The following is a 15994-nucleotide window of genomic DNA, read 5'->3' as shown; positions in this document are numbered from 1 at the left end:
GCAAGAGAGCAAATGCTGCACCAGGGTTTGGTGAGAAGCTTTGAAGGGGAAGTCCGGGGGCTTGTATCACACCCAAGAATCTCTACCAAGCCCCTTTGAACAAGTGGGACACATAGAGCTCAATGTCCCCATGTGGTCACATTCTCTGCTCTTGGTCACCTCCAATACTTGCAGCCCAGCCAACCCAAAACTTTAAGATATGCTGTTGCTTTCCACTGAAATATGAATTCAGAAGATATGATGAAAATAAACCAGCATCTGCTCTGAAAAGTCTAATTGTATCTTCTTTATGTCAAAATGTTTGATTCACATGGTTGTTGTGGGTTTTTCGGGCTCTTTGGCCGTGTTCTGAAGGTTGTTCTTCCTAACGTTTCACCAGTCTCTGTGGCTGGCATCTTCAGAGGACAGCACTCTGTGCTCTGGTGTAGTTTGCTAGGGAGTTGAGTATTTATGGCTGTGAGATAGGCTTTTGTCCTTTTCAAGAGATGGGTGATTAGTGTGTCTTGTTGTGGGTGTATTGTTGTGATAAGGAGGAGAGATTATCTGTCACTGTGCTTGATGGGTGCCATTAGCTGGTCTTTTGTGTGTAGTGATCCCCGGTCCTTGTGGCTGGGTAGAGTTCGTTGACCTTTCACACAATGTATTTTTCAGAGCTAGGAGCCAAGTTTTGTTGAGTTTCAAACTTTCCTCTTTTTTGTTGAAGTTCTGCTGGTGCTTGTGGATTTCAATGGCTTCCCTGTGCAGTCTGATGTAATGATTGCTGGTGTTGTCCAGTATTTCAGTATTTTGAAATAGAATTTAATGTCCAGCTTGTTTTAGGGCATGTTCAACTACTGCAGATTTCTCTGGTTGTTTTAGTCTGCAGTGTCTCTCATGTTCTTTGATTCTGGTGTGGATGCTTCGTTTTGTGGTTCCAATATATACCTGGCCACAACTGCAAGTTATCCGGTATACTCCTGCAGTGTTGAGGGGGGTCCCTTCTGTCCTTTGCTGACCGTAACACTTGTTGTATTTTTGTGGTGGGCTTGAATACTGTTTGTAGGTTGTGTTTTTTCAAAAGTTTCCGCATGCGGTCTGTGACCCCTTTGATGTATGGGGCCTTCGCGAATACATTGTTAGATTCACACTTTTTATTTTATCTACCCTTGAATTATCAAAGAGCTGAACAGTCCTCTAAGTAAGAGTACAATCTCTCATGCCCCAATTTCAATTCCCTCTCAGTCAAATCCTAAGACATATTAGTGATGGGGTTTGATGTGAGGTTTTTTTTCCTCTCTCTTTCACTTATAGACCTTGTTCATTTATAAAGTGGGAGATGAGATGCCTTACTTTAATAGTGAACAATGAAATTCAGAACAGGGGTGCTGAACTTTCCCCCCTTTCCCTTTGTCTTACTTTGCAATGCTCTGTTGTTCTGGACACTATTCTGCCTTCCCTGCCCTCAAACAAGAAGGAAGCCAGGGACTGAGGGAAATGCTTAGAACTATGCAGTGGGAAGAGTTAAGGCATGGGGTGGGGTGAAATGTAAGATCCATATCCCTTCTCTCTATGTGACTGGACAAGTATAGATCCACAGATGACAGCATATTCACATCTTTGTTGTTTAGTTGTTTAGTCATGGCCAACTCTTCATGACCCCATGGACCAGAGCACGCTGGGCCCTCCTGTCTTCCACTGCCTCCCGGAGTTGGGTCAAATTCATGTTGGTAGCTTCGGTGACACTGTCCAACCATCTCATCTTCTGTCATCCCCTTCTCCTCCTGCCTTCACACTTTCCCAACATCAGGATCTTTTCCAGGGAGTCTTCTCTTCTCATGAGATGGCCAAAATATTGGAGCCTAATTCTTCGGGATCTGTCCTTCCAGTGAGCACTCAGGGTTGATTTCCTTCAGACTGGATAGGTTTGTTCTCCTTGCAGTCCAGGGGACTCTCAAGAGCCTCCTCCAGCACCGCAATTCAAAAGCATCAATTCTTCGGTGGTCAGCTTTCTTTATGGTCCAGCTCTCACTTCCATACATCACTACAGGAAAAACCATAGCTTTGATTTCTGCCTTAAAAAAAAAAAAAGCAGTGTGCACCAAGTGATGAATGGGATGTGTGCAGACCTCTTCAGTCCATTCCCAGCATCCCTAGCCCCTAACCCCTCCCCCAACCATTTAAAAACAGTTTGGTTAAGAAAGTCCCAATGTGTTCTCTGGGAAATTTCCCCATGTTTCGAGAGGTCCCCAATATTCCTGCCAAACTAAATTTTCTTTATTTTTTATTTTTAAAATTATTTGACCACCAGAGGCTTTTTAGTTTTTTAAAAAAAATTGTGAAGAAAAAGGTATTTTAAGAGTGGGGATTGCAAGAGCAGGTGGAATTTTCCAAGTTCCAGATAATTGTGAGGGATCTCTGGAGTTTGTCCACCCTGGGCTAATGGTAGAAAAGTTCACACAAAACCTGGCATCTGCCACACTGCTTCCCTCTGAGTCACTATGACTCACAGGATAACTGCTAGAGCTACTTCTGTAAAGAAGAGAGAACAAGTCTTGTGCAATTCTCCAATCCTTGGCTTAAGACAGAATCAAAATTGTATTTTTGTTGCTTTATAACTATGCCTGAAGGGCAACTGAGGCATTTTCCCGACAGATACCAGTAGTTCTTATAGGTGCCAAGCATATAAATTGAAGCTTTGGTGATACTGAGAAATATAAAATAGAAGCATTTGATCTCCTTTTATCTTGCACTGGTGTGACTCAGGAGTAGTGGCTCGGCAGTAAAATACCACTACACTTCTGGCTGAAGAGCACTAACAGCGCAAGACTATTCCCATTTTCTCAGGAACCCAAAGTTCCACATCAGAGGATATTATTATGCCACATAAGTCTTTGTTTTATGAGCACATAAGGGGAAATCACTTGAGTATCAAAGATGCAACTCAATTTCAATTAAAGAAACACTCTTATTTGTGTGCTTGACCCTCACCCTTGGAATGCTGAACCGACTTGTGATCTACCTGTGGATGTAGCCCAACTGTTCGTTTCCCTTCCATTAAATAACAAATCACTTTCATAGGCAGGTTGTTTGATGTGATCGCACCACTGTGCTTTCTTGCAAGTGTGCATGTGAATTAATCATGGCAGAATGCACAGAAGCATATCCTGTAAACATCTGGATGTGAATGCCCTCCCATTTTTAGCAGTAGAATAAGTTGCAAAAAAGACTGGCAATATTTGTCAGTGATAGTTGTTGTTTTAATCACATTTTACAGATTTGGAAGAAGCAGGTTAATTACAGCATAAGGTTCAACATCTTTAGATATGTAGAACATTTTCAGTTCCTTAAAACAAATATTCCCCCTGAAAATATAAAACATTTTTCTGACTTGCAAAGTTTTTGCAGTCTATCATTTAAATTACTTAAATAAAGGGAGCCTTAGTACTCCCAAAAGCTGAAAATATAACACCCTCCATGCATATTAGCTTGATCTTCTTGACAGACCAGAAAAGTGTTTGTGTGTGCCAATTAAAACAAAAATGGATCCCTAGTGGCTTGTTCCTCACACAACTTCTGAAGACTGCTATCATTGTTTGCTGGGGTAACCCTGGATAGGGCTGCTATCCAAAGTAAACAAAGTTTTCAAAACTTTCTTGACAGATGGGGGTTACAAATGCATTTTAATAAGAGAGTTGCCAAAGCAACATTTTTTTTTTGACAATGAGCATATATTTACTTAATATCTAGTAACATTGGGGGATACAAGGCAGATACATTCTCACAAAATGTTTCATCTAACAGCAATTTTTTTGTTTCCCCCCGAAAGCCTAGTCTGAGGATGTTTTTCTTCAGACTGATACTCCAACCTCATTTCCCCCTCCCCTCCCCTTAATGTCAGCTGGGCTAGGCTGGTCTGGTCTGGTCAGAAGGAATTATTTAAGTTACCACCATATGACTGTCATCTTTCTGCCTGATAATGGTGGCTATAAATACCTTTGAGCATCCCGAATAATTTAATACTGTTCATTTGGTACACTAGATCATATTATGGAATGGGGAGGGATTGCAATTGAAAGGGATTTACTCAATTGGCTTATTTACATGTGCAGAATATTAGATTTGGCTTCATTATAGTGCACAAAACAAACATTTTTAATACAGGGCTCCCTGCACCCTTGCTTATTCATTCGACAAAAACATGACCTAGAAATGCAGTTATCTGGTTTGGAGGAGGGGATGCTTATAATTTCTGACAAAAATTAAAAAAAAAAATACTTCTGGTGTATTTTTTAAAAACTGCCAAATCCCTGTCTTTATTCAGATCCAATTCAAATGTAACTCCAATCCAAATTAATTAAATGGCTAAGGGGTCTGAAAACCAAATTAATTAAATGACTATGTGTCTCAGAACTTTATTTAATTAGACCCCGTTTCTATTTACTGAGGGTGTGGACAAGTCTTGCTGCCACTGGTTTTGCATGTTTTTATTTTTAACCATCAGTCCATGTAACTATACTATGCAAAGAAAGCTAATTATTTTTCCATTCTCCTTTTAAGAGGTAAACATTCAGAAGGCAAGCTTGACTGGGAAAAGTTTTTCTGAGACTGAATTTTGGTGTGAGATTAAGATTAGGGAAAGCACCTGACTACATCTGCAAATTTAACATGCAGTTTAACATTTCCTCCCCTTCTAACTTGAGTGTAAAGGGCCCTAATCTGGATCGATGTCAACAGGGAAGGTGGCAGAGATTGAAACCTTCACAACAAAAAAAATCAGTGTAACAGGTATACAACTGGAATCCTAGAAAATCACATTTTGAGAAACTGTTTCACAAAAGACTACTTGGAAAATAATTGGAATATCTGTTCCCTTTGCTCATTCAGGGAGAGGGAGGTTTCAGGAGTAACAAGGGAATGGAGCGAGGCGAGTGCGAAGATACATGAGTAAAGCTGTTCTCCGATTGAGACTGAAATCTCCCTCACCTGTTTCTTGTTTAAAAAATCTCCATCAACAGAAGTCCATCCCTTCTTTGTTATTTTAAGAATGGTGAGCTGCATTTTCAAATAAAGCCAGATGGGTGGGGATTTAAACCTTGCTCACCTGCATAAATTGCAATCTGGAGTAGGCTCACCATTCAGAGTTTAACAGAGAAGAAGAATCTTCAAACACACACTACCAAGTTGTGTCTATACATTCGAGCCACAGGAAGAAAAAACAAAAGAGCATCAAATTATATGTTTATTATCATTCCAGAAGCACACAGTGCCAATACATAAATCAGTAATGGTGCATAATTCAACACCGTTGCTCTTTAATATCTTTTTTTAAGCAGATGTTCAGTTTTTAGGGTTGTAAAAGGAAGCCTGATGGTATGAGGATAGTGCCTAATTATATATAAACTCAGAAACCATACCAGATTCCCAGTGTGGTGTAGTGGATATTGTGATGGACCAGGACTCTGGAGAACAGGGTTCAAATCTCCATTTAGCCAAGGAAACTCACTGCAGGAGCGGAACTGGTAAAACCACTCCTTACATATCTCATTTGTTAGAGTCGCTATAAATGGTTTCTGACTTGACAGTACAGAACACACACAGAGAGAGCAAAGGAAAAAAGTGAGACCTATACAATATTTTCATAAAGAAAGCAGGACTTCAGGAACACTCATTACATAGCTTTCTAGGCAGAATAAACAGCAGAGAATAAACATATATGCTTTATTACTATACTTTATTTGAATCATGCAATTTGTACACAGAATTTAATTCCATGGGAATCTGAGAGGCACACAGACCTTTCAAAGAAGAGGCTGATGGATGGCCAACAAGCCAGACATGTGCTTAAAACAAATGGGCAACCTCTAGAGAATGCAGAGACTCCTTTCCACCACAACAGTCATCATCTTCTTTTCCTTCTGATTATTTTTATTACTATTATTGTTGATTTTATTAGGACATTGCTCTACCCTTCTTCATAAAATCTCAGGGTAGCTATTTACATGAAAACCTGCAGTTAAATTTTAAAAATCACAAATTCCACATATCCAAAATTACAAACGATCTAAACCTTCCAATTAAAAGTGGCCCCTAAACACAATGAAAGAAAGGAAAAGAAGAGTCAAGGACAAGTTCAGTACCTGCTTATTCCTTGCAAGCTTGTACAAGCAGGTATGCTTTTAACGAACACCTGAAAGAGAAAGGTGTGAGAAACAGATGGATCTCTGGCAGAAAGAAGTCTCAGAATTGAGGTGTCATGACAGAACAACAAACAAACAGATCAAAAAAAGGAAAAGAAAAACACCTCTGTCAGGTATGATAATCCTCCTAAGTCTGGGAGACTTAGGTAGTAATACCTTGAATTGTGTCTCTGTGGAACAGAGGTTCCAGAATGGGTGTAGCATTCTCAGCCCTCACTCCCTTTGTCACCACCTGGATAGTAGCCCTCTGCATGAGTTGCAGCCTCCAAAGGACATACTGACAGTCCAGGAAAGGACCAAGGCAGTTGTTTTATTACACCTTTAGCCATTATCAGGGAAGGGAAGGGAATATCTTGGAATGCCCATTGCTGGGAAAGCACAAAATGAGATAGTTATTTCCCTTCTGTCCTGCTTGTGGACTTCCTAGGGAATGGCTGTGGAGGGGGGGAGGACGCTGGGCGACAGGGAACCTTGGTCTGATCAAGCATGCATTTACTTGACATTATCAGGGTTGAGAAATAAATCAAGAACCAGAGTCAAAGCTAACAAGTCCTATGCGTCGTTCTGGTCCTGTGACACAAGCAGAATTCAGATTAGTCCTTCAGTCAAATTTAACCAAGAAGGCCTATCCTGGCCGTGTTATTTCATTTTTCTTTGTTGAAAAAAAGAGAAGAGTTGAAGAGGATAGGGAAAGCCAATTCAGAGAGTCATCCTGGTCAGCTTTAATGTCTGAAATCCTGTTGAGTAGCTACATGGGCATATCTTGACCTTATACCTCTGGCGCCAAGCACTTCTACAGGTGCAACAGGAAACCAGGCTTTCAGAGTGAAAGTGAGCAAACAAATCCCCTTCCTCCTATCCTGGACTCCCCTGCCTTGTCCCTTTCCTCGGTCTGTTGCTTTCTCTCCCTCAGCACCAGCACCTTGCCCTTCTTAATAATCATGGGATGAGAGTTCAAAGGCAAATTGACAGCTGCCCCTCTCAGTCTCCCAGCATGGGCCCCTGCGCACGCACACACATATCCACATCTGTACACAACAACACAGACCTTCCTTTCTCACCCCTCCCTGGCCCAGCCATCCAATCCCATAATAATCATCTTCATAGAAGCCAGCCACAGTTCTTGCCTTTTCGCTCGACCTGCTTGCCTCCCTCTTTCCGAAAACATTAACATAAACATTTTCAAAACGTGCAATCTAATTTGGCAGTCCAGGCAGCCTGGGTGTAACACCTGGTAGGCTTACAGTGGCATAACTTGACATTATGATGAACAGGATTTTGGCCAATTTTATGTCCATTTGCCTGTGTTCTTATAGATATAAACATCATCCTGCTTTTCTCTTTTGCCCTCACTTAAGCTTTTAGAGTGGGAGGGGAGAATGTAATAAAACAGATGACACTGACAAGAAGGGCCATCCCCACTTTGGCAGTCTTAGGAATGTTTGCATCCCGGTTGCAAATATATTTACAACTTTTTTTTTCATTTAATCACAGTAATACAGCTTGGCTTTACAGATCTGATTCACAAATATAACCCTAAGATAGACATCAGTATCTACTAGACAGCATTTTGAGAGCATATATGAAAGTTAAGGCACAGCACAGGAGATCTCAGAATATTTACTTCCCCCCACAACTTAGCACAGTCAGTCTGTGGTGGAGACGGAAGAACAAAACTGCAGCCCTGATTTACAGACAACTGCTTGCACTAAAGCCTAAATGAAAGTCAGAGGACTGTAGATGTGCTTCATTGCTTTTGTATTCTACAACCCAGGCAATGCAGACATGACTTGCCTGTACATCATTCCATTATAAATCAAATATGCATTTTACTTTGTGTACCTTGAAAAATTAAATGTACTCCAAGAGTGAAGGTGTTGTTGTTGTTTTTTAAGTTAATAAATAAGATTTAATAAGTTAATAATAAGTTGTTAAATTGTTGTAAGCTGCCCAGGGACCTTTGGGTAGTGTGGGCAGCATGTAAGTTAAATGAATAAATACAAAAATAATAAATAAGATGGAAATAAAAAACAGCATTAAAAGCAGCTACGTTTGCTGGGACCTTTTACAGTTTTCTTCCCATGTTTCTTTAGTCATGTTTTCTGTATTTTTCTTATGGATGATAAGAGAGATGTTCAAAATAGTGTTACTATTGAGAGTTTTGTCTTTGTTTTTAGTTATATTTAATATAAGACTGCAGTTGTAGATTGTTCGAGCCAAATGTGGCGTTTTCCCCCATGAACTCTTTTTCCCCAAATAGTTTTTGAACTCTCATTGTTAGAAATGCAAATATGTTTAACAATTACTTCCAAAAACTTTCAATCAAGACTTCCAAGTAGGAAATATATGTAAATGACTTAAAAAACCTACAGTGTTTCACCATGTCAAAGCCTCTATAACGGTTTTCCTCTGAATGTCTAGGATGGAGCAGAACAAAGTCAATTACTGACTGTAATTAAGAAGTGGATGCATTTAAACTGTAGAGAGCAGTAGCAGTCTTCTTGAAAATGTCTCCTAACTCTGAAGATTACAGAGGAAGGAACTTGAACTGTATCTCAAACAGAGAGTATTTGAATGAATTCTCTTCTCCCTGTTCTATGATCTACTTTTGCTGATATATTCATATATCACCGATTATATATGATTATTACTAACAGCATATTAAGACAAAGGCACTTTCAAAATGAATGTTGCTTTGGTCTTGTTAGCACTGAAGTATCTCTTTTACATATCATAAGGGTACAAATGTTTATGCAATACTGAAATACTTGTATTTTAATAAAGCTCAAATTTACTCAACGGAAGAGTGAACTATGTTGCTTCCTTCTTAAGCCTTCAAAATAAAGTCACTCTAATTATGTGTGTTGCTTTTACTTTGAAATTTTTATTTCTTGTAATAATTTAAGTGGTGGTTTGTTTGTACTGAAAAGATGTACTAGATTGGATTGACCATTGTGTTTAGTCTAATTCATGTGGCTCTGTGCACATGAATGCATTTGCAGTGTTATATGTAACATTTGAAACCAGCCCAATATATAAATTTGTAAACTTAAAAAGTGTTAGAAATAGGTTCCATCAGCTAAGTATTCCTGCCATGACAGGAATACTGTTGCCACATTTTCAAAAATACATCTTTTTCAGAACATCACAATCTTCTAAGGCATAATGAATTCCCATTATATGTACATGATTCAAATGCACAGATTATAAAGAAGTCTTATTCAGGTCACTGTCTCTTACTACCAACTTAGATTTTTGCTCTATATGTATATGTATATATATGAACACCTGCCTTAGCCAACAGCTGTTTTAAGATTTATAAAGGGGATTATTTTGGAAGTTAACATAATTGAGCAGGAAAGGAGGGAAGGCCTGCTGAAAGAGCCAAGTTTTTAATTGGACTTTAAAAAACGCCCAGTGAGGTAGCTGGGTGTTTTATCCCATTTTGATCTCTGCAGCACTTATGATGATGATCCTTGTGGTAAATATTTCTAGGCATAATGCAAGAATGGACTTCATTTGTCACCCACTCTCTTCCTCTTCAGGCTAATGGCTTTTGCCACAGAGAGGGAGTTACTGAGCCACAGCTGTATGTGTTGAACCTTCTGTAAGGACATGGGCTCTTTCTGTAGCTTCCAGAATTCTGGCTGAGAGTATTCCTGGTAAATTCCATGAGCTATAGTGGGGAAAAAAAATCTGAAAATTCCATACCCATTGCCCCCTCTAAAAGCAACTAGTCATGTAAAAACGTTAACACTCTCAACAACCAATAGGTATATTTTATTTAATCCATGCAATAAACAAGCTTGAATTTGTTAACATTACATAGACCTTAACAGGAATCCTTTCCAGGAGCTATAGAATTACAGAAGTATGAGGCTTTTGCACCATTGGGAAGTGAGTGCAATGCACGTCCGAGTGCTTGTTATGGTTATGTACCACAAAGTAGCTCCCAACGTATGGTGACCCTGAGAACGAGAGGTCTGCAAATGCTATTGGCTTTGATCTGGTTTGAAATCATTTATCTCGCAATTACAACTAATCTGTTTTGAGCTGATTTATAGACCATCCACTTTAATTCATATCCAATTATTCTAAAATATTTGTATGTGTACATGTCTGAATGGGAGGAGGATAAGAATGGGGGAGAACAAAGTTTTCTGACCTGGGATGTGAGGTAAAATCCAGAACCTTCAACTACTGCTTGACTTCTGGTATGCAGGTAAAGCTCCCACCTGCAGGCAAAGCTCTCACCTCTCCCACCTCTGGCTAATTGGTGTGCAATTTAGATAGAAGTTAGGCCTTATTTCTAAGGCTACTATGATCTGCCCCACTCAGATCCCACACAATAGAACTTTTTAATTTTTTTGTTTCTCACTTTTTGTTTCTCTAATTTTAAGCGTTTCACCAGTCATCCAACATGGCTCTTATTTTCTTTTGACAACAGGAATTGTATTTTTGCATTTTCCCTGAATTATATTTCTGATTTAAATCAAGAGTTCTTCTAATCCATGGTTGGTTTTGCTTAGGAGTGCATGATTTTTAAATTCTTCATGAATGTTATTTAGATTATATTTTATACTATAATTATCTTACTGTTCTTCAGCTGTAGTCTAATCTATTGTATTAGCAGGTTATGGTCTCCACTGAAATCCTGATCTTGTTTTTCCAGACAGAAAAGAGCTCCTCTAGCTTTTGCTTCTAATTATACAATTTATTTCTGGATTGTCCATCTGGGGATGTCCATATCTGACCAATTCTGATCCATTTCCAGGCAGAATTCAAAGTGTTGGTTCTGAGCTTGGGCACAAGCACATGTGTTTTGGTGTTGCTGATATTTTTAGTATGGTATTTGTTTGATCCTTTTTAGTATTTGTATATTTATTGTTGTTAGCTTTAATATAACTTTAATATTGTCTTTTATGAATGTAACCTACCTTGGGTCCCATTTTAAGCAAAAAGGTGAAATAAAAATATTTTAAGTAAATAAAAAATATAATAAATAAATCCAGTCTGTTCAGTTGCTTGGAGCATTCATTTTCCTTCATAGACTGTTGGCTTTTCAACAATGATTCACTCTCCTGCTTTATTTCTACACTACACCTGATCTTTGCCAAAAGGCTGAGAAGCTTTATTTCTAACTGCTAGGCTGAATCCTCTGATGATATTTGGTTTTTCTTTATTTCCTACTTTTTTATCCCAGCCATCTATGGCGATCATAGTATTTCTTTCTAGACACATAAAAGTTTTTGATTTTGTCTTCTTCAGCACCTGCAGCTGGAGCATAGACTTGGCTTATGATTATGTTGATAGATGTTCCATTGTCTGATGGATAATAATAGGTCAGGCTTTGCCTTACAGCACATAGCTGCTTGTGCTGCATCAAGGTTCACTTTTACAGAAACCTCGTTTCTTCTTTATCTTCTCCTTGAGAATATCTTATTCCAATCTACTTTAGTTCCCCAACACTAAGCACTGTGGTATTTATAAGTTCCTTTTTCTTGCTTGACAGTGTTGAGCTTACCTTTACAAACAGTTTCAGAGTTTTCCTTTTGCATTTGTGCAGATCTTCAGCTGAAGAAGTTCTACTCCAAATAAAATCTCTGTACAGGTTGGGTCCAGGCTATGTGAAAGATTCCTCACAAGAGAGAACTTTCCAGTTCTTTTCTCCCTCTTACAAGAGGCAAAAGACAGGAAGACTCACCTCCCTCCCCATTGTGCTGAATGAAGTCAGTTCTTCAGAATTAGTTGACCTGATGCCATGCTTAGCCATTATAATAGCTGGACCTCTTGCAAGATACCATCTTCCCAGTTACAAAATGATAAAACATTCTTCCTCTGGAGGCATTTTTTTTTTCAAAGTTGCCTTGCCTGCATACCACACTTGGAAAGGAAGGCCATGTTTTTCAGTATCTGAATGAAGGACTACTCAGAAAACAAAAGCAAATTCATTTTGCAGAGCTGAGAAAATTTCCTTCCATTTTAAAGGAGCTCCTAATGGCATGCTAACTTTTTTGTATAGTTTGATCTTTAGTGCTTTTATGTTTTTACTTTTGTTGATTAATTCATTTGGTTAACTGTTTCAGCACCGCAGGAGAAACATGGAGGAATAATTTTAATATTTCTGTCTATAGAGACTTTCTTCATTAGGCTTGGACTCCTAACAAGAAATCCTAACACGTGCTAGTCTATACTCCTTTACTAAGAACCTGTATAACACATTTGTGCTGGGGATGTGGACTTGATCCACCAAAGCTCACCCTAAAGCACAGCAGTTAGTCTTTCAAGAGCTGTTTGTGTGTTTAGTCGTTTAGTCGTGTCCGACTCTTCGTGACCCCATGGACCAGAGCACGCCAGGCCCTCCTGTCTTCTACTGCCTCCCGGAGTTGCGTCAGGTTCATGTTGGTTGCTTCGCAGACACTGTCCAGCCATCTCATCCTCGGTCGTCCCCTTCTCCTCTTGCCATCACACCTTCCTAACATCAAGGTTTTTTCCAAGGACTCTTTTCTTCTCATGAGATGGCCAAAGTACTGGAGCCTCAGCTTCAGGATCTGTCCTTCAAGTGAGCATTCAGGGTTGATTTCCTTTAGAACTGATAGGTTTGTTCTCCTTGCAGTCCAGGGGATTCTCAAGAGTCTCCTCCAGCACCACAGTTCAAAGGCATCAATTCTTCGGCGGTCTGCTTTCTTTATGGTCCAGCTCTCACTTCCATACATCACGACAGGAAAAACCATAGCTTTGACTATTCGGACTTTTGTTGGCAAGGTGATGTCTCTGCTTTTCAAGATGCTGTCAAGATTTGTCATCGCTTTCCTCCCAAGAAGAAGGCGCCTTTTAATTTCAGGGCTGCTGTCTCCATCTGCAGTGATCATGGAGCCCAGGAAGATAAAATTTGACACTGCCTCCATATCTTCCCCTTCTATTTCCCAGGAGGTGATGGGACCAGTGGCCATGATCTTAGTTTTTTTGATGTTGAGTTTCAAACCGTTTTTTGCACTCTCCTCTTTCACTCTCATTACAAGGTTCTTTAATTCCTCCTCACTTTCTGCCATCAGAGTGGTATCATCTGCATATCGGAGGTTGTTGATATTTCTTCCGGCAATCTTAATTCCGGCTTGGGTTTCTTCCAGTCCAGCCTTCCGCATGATGTATTCTGCATATAAGTTAAATAAGCTGGGGGACAATATACAGCCTTGCCGTACTCCTTTCCCAATTTTGAACCACTCAGTTGTTCCATGACCAGTTCTAACTGTTGCTTCCTGTCCCACATATAGGTTTCTCAGGAGACAGATAAAGTGGTCAGGCTACAACCCTTTTATCTCTCATTTATGTTTTTGTTACGTTTGGATTCTTATCTAATACATTTTCTCTTGGTGCTAAGTGAAAATGTGACCGTTGGTAGGGATTAAGCAGTAGTTTCCAATCTTGCACCCCAGTTGCGGTTTTTGAACCTGAATTCCCAGAATTTCTGGCCATTGGTTAAGATGACTGGGACTTTCAGGGCCGAAATTTGGGGAACAATAGGCTGAAATGAAATTTCAGGACAAATATTGCCATTATGAGCACAAAAAAAAAATGTTTTTCTTCACAATTTTTTTGAATATTCTGCTAAAGAATGAACTTCAAAATTTGTCTCAAAATTTTATGTTAATCCTTAAAATTTTAGCTTATAAATCTGTGAGCATTTTGCTATCAAATTCAATGTTTTCTAGGAATAGTGATTTGAGCATAAAGTAGTAGCATGCACACAACCTTCCCACTCCATGTAAATTCATTTATAGATCTCCATAGATAAACTATTAGCTGGTGAGCTGTTCTGCAGTCTGGATATAAAACATTTTTAAAAATATAGAATTTTAAAAAGTGTACATATATATTTAGAGAAAAATATGGGCTTCCTTTGCATGTGTGTTCTTTTCAAAGGTACTTTCACTTACCTCTGAGCTTGCTGGATTTTAAGAACAGGAAAGTTGTCCCTCAATATTTTTGCATGATTTTCTTTTAAGACATGGAGATATGTTTTCAAAAAGAAAAAAAAAAAGATTTGTATCACATTGTTCACTGACCTGTGATTTTATCTTTGTTATTTAGATCACAACTCTATCAGGAAATGAGGTCCTCCTTCAATCAGATATTGAATTTGTCATTCTGGAGTGGTTCCACGCTATCAAAAATGCCATTGAGAAATTGGTATGTACAGTATTTGTCTTAGCTATTACTTTGTACATTTTTTTCAATGCAGTAATTCAAGTCTTGGATGCCCTGGGTGTATACATGGGCAGATTTTTAAAGTAGAAGACAACTGAGGTGAAACACACCCCATTTTTAATCAATACATAAAAGTATCAAGAACAAAAGAAAAATAAAAACTAAAGAAGATAAAAATTTTGTGATAGCTGCAGTATTTTAATGCACAAGTCCACTTCCTCAGACATGGATATAAATGTGGATTTATTTATTTATTGAGCTTCTAGACCATCCGGCTTAGTGAAACACTACTCAGGATGGTTTACATGATTAAGCAAAACATGAAGGCTAAAATGATAAAGTATTGAATAGCACAGACAAACAAAAACAAGAAGTTGACTGAGGATTGCCATGTGGTGGCTGAGGTGAACCAAATTATATAAACTATAACATAATAACAAAATATCCAGTAATATAATAAAATATTCAATAACTGCAATAGGATACGGATCTAGTATTGTTTTTCCTTATTTGCTTCAGAGTAGACGCAGCATGAGAGGAAAGGGTTGGACGGGTAGATACCCTTGGGGAAGTGTGCTCTAATACCTATGTTTCGTGCTCTGATAAACAGTGGTACTGTATCTGGTAAATGAGTATAGATGGAAGAGTTATAAGAGTGAAAGGTGATTGGAATATTTTTTTTTCAAAGCCCATTTTTAAAAAGTCTGCTGCAGTCTCAGAGGACAATTCAAGTAATAATAACTTCAGACTGCAATCCTGTGCATGTTGACCTGGGAGGTCAGTTCTATTGAATGTAATGGGGCTTGCTTTTCAGTACGCATGTGCAGGATTGCACTACGCCATCCAGAGCTCAAAACTGCTAGTATTGTCCATTCATGACACTATTCAGTAGGACATATACTTGCCTACATTTATTAAAAAAAATTTTTTTTGGCCCCTAAATGAATACATGGAACATTCTCCACAGTGCCTCCATCATTCATCAAAATTCAGTAAGCATAAGCATAGCATTCCATGCCTGCATTCCTTAGCACTTAGAAATGTTCTTCCTTCATTGTAGATATGCAAGAAATATCATGGAACTAATGGCCAGAATTCATTTTTGGTCCAACAGGTTTTTGTTGTTCAATATCTGATTATAACACAGCTTGTTGGTCCATGTTTGCTGCTAATATATCCTTTTATTGTGTTTTTTAAATGTTTTTATATTTTTAATCTGTTTTATATGTTGATTTTATTTATTTAATTGTTTAATAATTTTTAATTGCTGTTTATATTTTTGTTTTAATTCTTGCTCTTTTAATGATTTGTTAGCTTCCTTGAGTCCCACTGTTGCGAGAAAGGCAGCATAGACATGCAATAAATAAATAAATAAATATCCTGTTCAACAGCATGGTGCCTTCTGTGAAGTGTCAGGTGACAGCTGAAGAGGACCTGGGTTTAAAAGTTAGAGGACAAAGTAGAGTCAATCAAATTTTCACATTTTAATGTGTTTCACAAGTTTGTATGAGGAAAGAATTTTTTTAACAGTGTATGGAACTATAATATCTTCAGAGAAACAAATGGATATATGCTTTAAATGAAATTTCGAAATATTTATTCTTGTTTTC

At 38.5% G+C, this 15994-nt stretch overlaps 1 protein-coding gene across 3 annotated transcripts in view; it reads left to right on the top strand.

Annotated features, from left to right (window-relative positions):
* Window positions 1–15994, top strand: part of ARHGAP15 (Rho GTPase activating protein 15) — a 541978-nt gene that overhangs the window by 274424 nt on the left and 251560 nt on the right. For all 3 annotated transcript variants that reach the window (XM_020784230.3, XM_020784231.3, XM_020784228.3), the window contains exon 7: window positions 14268–14366. In XM_020784230.3, coding sequence (XP_020639889.3) covers window positions 14268–14366 — 99 coding nt within the window. The remainder of the gene's footprint in view (window positions 1–14267; window positions 14367–15994) is intronic.

This window comes from Pogona vitticeps, chromosome 1 (assembly GCF_051106095.1).
Source record: "Pogona vitticeps strain Pit_001003342236 chromosome 1, PviZW2.1, whole genome shotgun sequence".
Classification (NCBI taxonomy): domain Eukaryota; kingdom Metazoa; phylum Chordata; class Lepidosauria; order Squamata; family Agamidae; genus Pogona; species Pogona vitticeps.
This window is presented reverse-complemented; position numbering and strand designations above follow the sequence as displayed.